Source organism: Alligator sinensis, unplaced genomic scaffold (genome assembly GCF_000455745.1).
Source record: "Alligator sinensis unplaced genomic scaffold, ASM45574v1 scaffold890_1, whole genome shotgun sequence".
Taxonomy (NCBI): domain Eukaryota; kingdom Metazoa; phylum Chordata; order Crocodylia; family Alligatoridae; genus Alligator; species Alligator sinensis.
In genome coordinates, this window is record NW_005842948.1 from 330262 (window position 1) to 337531 (window position 7270).

General features: G+C 48.3%; 1 protein-coding gene across 4 annotated transcripts in view; it reads left to right on the forward strand.

Annotated features, from left to right (window-relative positions):
• CEP170B (centrosomal protein 170B) overlaps positions 1-7270 on the forward strand; it is an 82115-nt gene that overhangs the window by 14315 nt on the left and 60530 nt on the right. For all 4 annotated transcript variants that reach the window (XM_025192601.1, XM_025192600.1, XM_025192602.1 and 1 more), the window contains one exon: positions 3123-3212. In XM_025192601.1, the coding sequence (XP_025048386.1) occupies positions 3123-3212 (90 nt within the window). The remainder of the gene's footprint in view (positions 1-3122; positions 3213-7270) is intronic.

Below are 7270 nucleotides of genomic sequence, written 5' to 3' on the forward strand. Positions count from 1 at the left end.
GGTAGGGAAATAGCCCCGTCCTTGAATCAGTGTTGCGTAGCTAGAAGTTGTAGCTGGTTCTGCCACAAGTGTTGCCAGTGTTTGCTGACGCTACTGATAACAATTAACCTAAGATCCAGGAAAGCCCTTGTGTCAGCTGTAGAGCTACCCAGTCCAAAAATCCTTGATCTGTTTTATTTGGGAAGGCACAAGGCCTTATGTGAGTGGTCCAGCCATGATCTTGTGCCTACTTTAGCAGTAGCTTTCACCTTCTTCTCCATTTGGTTCCATCATTCTCCAACCTTCAGGGTGCGAAGTACCTGCAGCTTCCTTTGTCTGCGATGGGTTTATCCTGACTAGAATTTAGAGGCATGTTGTGTGAAGGTGTCAGGTAGTGTCCTACCTAGTATTAGTGTGACAACAAACCTTTAAATCCTAGTGAAGTAGTGAGCACTCAGCATCTTTCAGGACAGGTTCCTCTGCCATTTCTGGTTATAGTAGCTGTGTATTCGTCAAGCACAGCTGTGCTGTCTTTGAAGTTGTAACACCCAGTGAGAGATTTCCGCTCTACCCAGTGGGGATGCTTGAGTGACACTCTGGAGGAAGCAGTCTGTAATAATAAAGTGCTCATGCTCCTGTGGCCTGTAGCCCTCTCAACACTCCTTTGCTAAAGTTCCAGATTTACCTCATTTCCACCCAAATGTGTAATGTCTTAGTTGTCTTGTTGCAAGCCATCTACCTCAGAAACAAGAAAAAAGTCATAAAACAGAGGCAATGGCAGAGGTGTGGCAGTGCAGCTCCTTCAGGGCAGTGCCAGCTCTTGTCATGCCAGATGCAGTGACATGATCAGCCAGCACTGCATAATGGCTTCTTTTGCACCCCACAGAGTTGGCACCCCACTCAGCTGTGCTACTGAGTAATGGAAAGAACTGCATACCCTCAAGGGAAGAGCCCTACAGATTCTGTCACTTTGGTTTGGCTGTACAAGGGGGTCCTGCAGCTGGGCGGGGGCTCCTCTGTGCTTGTGTGTGGACAGATGTTAAGTCTCCTGCAAGATTAGATCCCTCTTGTGTTTGTATGTCCCTTGGGTTGGGTCTCGGTCACATGATCTGCTATGTTTGGGGCTGGGAGGATGATGGTTCAATATGTAGGGTCCTGGAGGATATTCTCAAATGTGACTTCTGCTCTGCCCTATGTCCATGGTGTCTTCTTGGTGTGCCCACTCTGGTTAACAATGCCCATTGGCTGATATGGCAGTTAGGGGGGTTTCAGCAGAAAAACACACTTGTCCATCCAGATCCACTGTGTCTTCATCCAGTGGTAACCAAGGCTACTCATAGAGTTTCTATCCCTTTTTGTGAGATAACCTGGCATTGGTGCTGCAGCCCGAGGCGATTCTGTTTTTTTTTCAATATCTAAGCAATAACGTCCGCTTGCTGCAGCATGTTATAAATGACATGGGACATCATGTGACTTGAGAACCTAACCTCCAAGCCGGTGATGTGTTTGTTTCAAATTGACCCACTGAGGTTGTTCTGGAGGGCAGATTTCTGGGTTAAAACTTGCTGAGGATTTATCTGCTGTTAGGAACATTATTAATGCATTTGACATCTGCAAGGGAGAGAGAATTCCTGCAAGCAGTAACAATATTTTTTTTCAGGACAAAAATTCTTTCTGTTCTTTAAATTGTAGAATCCTCATAAAAAAGTACTAGCCTCTGCTTACAGGCAAGTTGGTAGGGTCAATTTTAGGATGGTATTATGGAAGCCAATATACTTACACTTGGAGAAGAGAAAAGATTAATTCTCTCAACAGTTGGTTAGGTGATATTCAGGAAGAGGAAAACTACATCATAGTATAGCTTGCCTTCTTACTTTGATGGCATGTTCATTATTACAGGTATTCAGTGAGTTTTATATTGATGTACTTTTCACTGATTGATCTAGTTTTTCCAGTTAGCATTTGGGTCACATGGGGAAACTGTAAATTACTTTGTGTGTGGAGTAAAGAGTGTATCAGTACCTTCAGCTTGTAACCTTTATTAAATGTTTTGAATTATAAAGTATGTGTTTAAAAAAAACCCCAGAAAATGAGAGTACTGTCTTTTACCCATAATAAATTTATGCATTTTTGAAGATTGAATTTACTAAATCCAAGTAGCTTCATGTGAAAACATTGGGATTATGCATTTGAGAAATTACTGATGTTTTCAAGTCTTTCCAGGAGATGGACTTTGAATAGCAAACTGACTCTGATATAAAAAAGTTAGCACTTTTCTCCTATTCAAAAAGAAACTTAAATATTAAGTGGAAAATGTACGTACCCACCTCAGAAGACCTCCTGGTTTGGGTCAGATGCTAATAGATTATATTAAACAGAATGTATTAATATGAACCAGGTTTCTGTGACATGATTGACTTCAATACTGGGGTGACTAGATTGGTTAACTCAAGAGGTTGTTTTCAGTCCTGTGTTCTGAAATATTTGTTTAAAAGTTGATTTTTGCTTAATCTCCCTAAAAAATAATAAAAAAAATTCTGAAATCAATTCAATTTTTGATCCTGAAATCAAATCAATTTAAGAGAATTTATTTTCTTAAAGTACAAGATGGAAAGTAAGCTTTGGCTACAAAGAAATGATGAAAAATGGGGAGGTCCCGAAGGGCCTGGCTGCATTGCCTCAGCTGTTGTAACTGTGGAGCTCTGACAGCTTGCACCAGCTGAGTGTCTGCCTTTAGGTTGTCAGTATGATTGCCTTGGGCTGTGTGTGTATGTGTTGATGCTGAAATCCTGGCTTACAGTCTTTGCTGCTTGAAATGATTTTCTTTTCTTTTTTGAACAGTAACACACTAACAAAAAAAAAAAAAAAAAAGTGTGAGACCAACCTTGTATATCTGGGCATTTATCTGAAAGATTAGGACAAACATTTTAGCTTGCAGCCTGTGATTAGCTGGTTGCCTCCAGTGAGATATTTTGGAACAACCATGGCGGGTTTTAATTGATCCTCTGCATATATAATATGACGTCTGATCCTCTCCCCTCACTAACCTCATACCAAGCTCGCAGAATATCACCCTTACTGTTCTGATTAACATTGTATCCTATGTCTGACCAGTCTTTAATTTATTATGCCTTTGTTTCCAGTCCCGCAGTGTGGATAAGCAGCATGCAGTTATCAACTATGACAAGGAAAAAGATGAGCACTGGGTGAAGGATCTTGGAAGCTTAAACGGGGTAAGTAGTCAACTTGCCAGCTGACTGACGTGCGCTATATACATAGGTAGGTGGGCTCCGATCCTGTGGATGTTGACGTGCATGCGTAGCTTTTACTTACCAAAGTAGACCCTGTTGAGTGAGTAGGAATTATTTATTGGAGCAGAACAAATCACCTGCCAAAGCCTGTGCCTGCCTTTGGCTGCTTCTGTCACTGGAAGTTCTGGTGGCAGACAGCTGCTGCCACCGCAGCCTGCACACATCTGTGTACTTCTAGTGGCTCTGCGTGGCACCACTGAAGCAGCTGTGCCACTACAGCACCAAGTATATGCTGGGAAGGTACTAGCTGATGAATATACCATGCCAGCTGGATGAAGATATGGGTGCATCTACACATGCCCTCAGCTGTCAGGTAGCGGCAGAAGCCTTTCTGCACATGGTAGAGTGTAGGGTTCTGGTGCTACAAGGGAGCTTGTAGTGTGCCCAGATCCTGTAATTTCTGCCCTCGGAAATTTCTGTAGTTGGAGTGATAAGCTGCTTAAAGTTGAAAACCTGAGTGCATGAGTGTGTGTGTGTGTGTGTGTGTGTGTGTGTATCTTAACTACCCCTGCAGAAAGAACTCTCCAGTTATTAAAAATCTTAGATTCAGTTATGGGAAAGGGAAATTACCTCCCCCAAAATAGGTTTGATATTCTTTTTTCATTAACCCCTCCCCCCCAAAAAACAAAACAAAACAAAAAAACAACGTTCTGACTAACTATATGAAAGAGCTAGTCTATTCTTTAGCTGGCTGCTCCTGCTGAGTAAGGTGACCTTGGCCCAAGGCAGCTGTCATGCCAAGGAATGATGTACAATATAGTCTGTCTCTTCAATTTGTCTGAGGTAAACTGTTTAAAAGCTGCCTCTCGATAATCAGGCCAGGTCCCCTTCTGCTGGGCTTCTGCTTCTTATTAAGATTGAGGGGTAATGTGGGATAATGAATCCAGCACAGAACTGAGAGCCAAGAACTCCTGACTCTCTCTCTGCTTTGACACTAACTCATTGTGGGGCCTTGAGTGAGTCAGGGCTTTCCCACTTTCACCAACTTTTAGCTCTGACCTCTCCCATAGTGTGGATGCAGTTATGTTCTTGTAACTATTCCTGTACAGGAATGGAAATGAGCTATACCAGTATAACAACATTCAAGCTGGAGGTTGTAATCAAGAGTGCTGCTTTGGTTAAAAATACCTTGTGCCTAATAGAAATAGTTACACCAATGAGAAACACTGCTTGTAAAACAGGGTCTTGACCTTTCCACCAGTGTCATCATTGGAAAGCGAGAAGAATGATTCCTCCTCACCAGCTTAAAACCTGTGATGGGGTTAAGTCACTAGGGCAAAGCAGGACAGCTAAAAGAGACTGATAGGGGAAGGAGAAAAGAGGTAATACACACTGTAACTCAGGAGTGGGCAAAGTACAGCCTGTGGTGAGTCTTTGTCTGATCCACGGCGGGTCCCTTGGTCCCCTGGCCCAGGCACAATCCAGCTGTGGCACATCCTGCCACCCCCCTGGGCATGCAGCAAGGCTGGGGCGGCTCCACAGCTGGATTGCCTTTCTAGGTAGCCCAGGCAGCAAGCGATTCCTTCTGGCTGCTGCTGCTGCTGGCCACAGCCCTGCAGTACGGTGGAGACCTACACTGTGCAGCCCCGACCCCACATGCCCTGTGCCTGCTTGGGTGCCTGCCTGGGCTCAGCAGAAGTGGCACTGGACAAAAGCTGTTGTTCAGTCCAGGGTAAAAGTGGCCCCTCCCCCTCCTGCTGTTGCCAGTTCCCTGCTACAGCTGCCTGGAGCCCATGCTGGGCTGCCCTGTGTCTGCTCTGCATTGCCACCATTGCCCTGTGGCACAGCCCAGAGGCAGTGGTGACAGCAGTGAAGGTGCAGGGCAGCCCCGCGTGGGCTTCGGGCAGCTGCAGCAGGGAACTGCCGGTAGCAGGAGGAGGAGGAGCTGCTTTTACCCCTTGCTGGACAACAGATTTTGTCTGGTGCTCCCGGTGCTGAGCCTGGGTGGGCAAGCCTGGAGCAGGTGCAGGGCACATGGGGTTGGAGCTGTGCAGTGTGAGTCCTCACCGGTACTGTAGGGCTGGGGCCAACAGTGACAGCAGCCACCTAGGCTGCCTAGAAAGGCAGTCCAGCTGCAGAGCGGCCCCAGCCCCACTGCATGTCCAGGAGGGGCAGGATGCGCCACAGCTGGGCAGCACAGGGCAGGCCAGCTCAGGGCTGTGTGGGGGTTCTGGCTGATCCACTTCAGTGGGGGTGAGTGCAGAGTAGGTGCAGGGCACGCTGGGGCTGTGTGCTGCCAGAGTTGGGGAGGCACCACAAGGTGCGCGGGTTCCAAGCTGTTGCGGGGCAAGTGCTGACCTGCCCCACAGCTCAGAGTGGGTGCGCAGCGGGGGCTCCCATGCACACCCCACCATACCCACAAACCCTCCCCCACAACCACACCCTCCCCCACGCACAATAACACACCCCACAAACACTGCACCTATCCACACCCTTTCCACATGCACCTACCTTTCCTCTCCAAGCACACACTTGGGGAGGAGCCACACTCACTGCTTCCCACACACACCCAGACCCCCCTACACACACACTTCACACTCACCCTCCCATACACCCCTAGCTACTCTCCCCTTCCATGCACCCCACAAGCTCCATAACACACAGACCCCCACAATCCCCCATACCCACACACATCCACATCCCCCACACCCTTCCCCCTCCCCACATAAACATACATCCACACAGATACACACCCACCCTTCTATACCCCCTGCCCCATCACACTCCCCTACAATGTACAAGAGTAAGACTTAATTTTGAACTATTAAGCAATCACCTCTATATATACCACACAAACGCACATAAATCAGAAGAAAAATATTTTTAAAAATAAAATTAAAATATGTTATTGTCAGTGTTTGATTTTTAGTATATAAATTGTTTTTTTCCTGTTCCAAGATGACAAACCCCCTTCCCAAAAGGAGTACTTCTGGGGGCAAGGGGAGAGACTTCCGGTGACAAAGGACAGGGGTTAGGGGGTGGGACTTCCAGTCCCAAGATGGTGAGCAGGGGGTGGGGCACCTGTCAAGGACTTGGGCTGCCCTTTTGGCCCTCAACAGCTTACCGAAACTTGTTAAGCGGTCCTCCACCTGTAATAATTGCTCCCTCTGCTGTAACTGTTTCTTTAAATTACTACTACTACTGTGCTACTATTAGTAGTTATCGGCACCAATATCTGCGGAAAATTTACATTATCGGCTATTGGCTTTTTTTGGCCAGTGTAGCCAATAATGTTCACCAATAAATATAATTAATTATGCCTTATGGCCAGGACCCCCAGATGCCTGGGTTCCCTCAGGAAATGGTGGGCTTCCCCTTGCAGGCAGGCAGGCAGCATTCTAGCCTGCAGTGGATCCTGCTTGAGGCTTCCAGGAGGGGGGGGGAAGGTGTACCGGGTGCATGCGTGCTGCCTCATGCATGCATGTGGCCAGGAGTACAGCTAAGCAGTGTGGAGAGCAGCTCCCTGCAGGTAGTCTGTGGAGGGAAAGGGATTTGGGGGAAGGAAGGGGAATGGGGAGGGGCAGATCAAGGCCACCACGGGGAGAGAGGGGGGCAGAGGCTGGGGTTGGGGGCGCTGCCCAGCCATGGTAGTACATGGGACCCGGGGGCAGGATGGGGAGCTGGACAGCTGCAGGCAGCTCATCCAGGGGTGGGGCGGTGCTGCTCCCTGCCACTGCATGCATCCCCTGGGGGAAGCACGGAGGGTGGGGCATGTCATTTGTCGCGCCCCCCCCCCGATTGTGCGCAGGGCGTATGCAGGCCACTTGCTGTGGGCTTTGGGCTCTCCGCTCTGCTGCTTTTGCCCTGGGAGCCCTGCGCCAGCTGTGCACCCCCTGCCCACCTGGCAGCAGTGAGGACAGCAAGTTGTGCCTCCTGCTGCCAGGCTAGCAGAGGGCGCACGGGGCTCCCGGAGGAAAGGCAGCAGGGTGGAGAGCCCCAAGTGCAACAAGCAGCCTGCATCTGCCCTTGCCCTGTTCGGC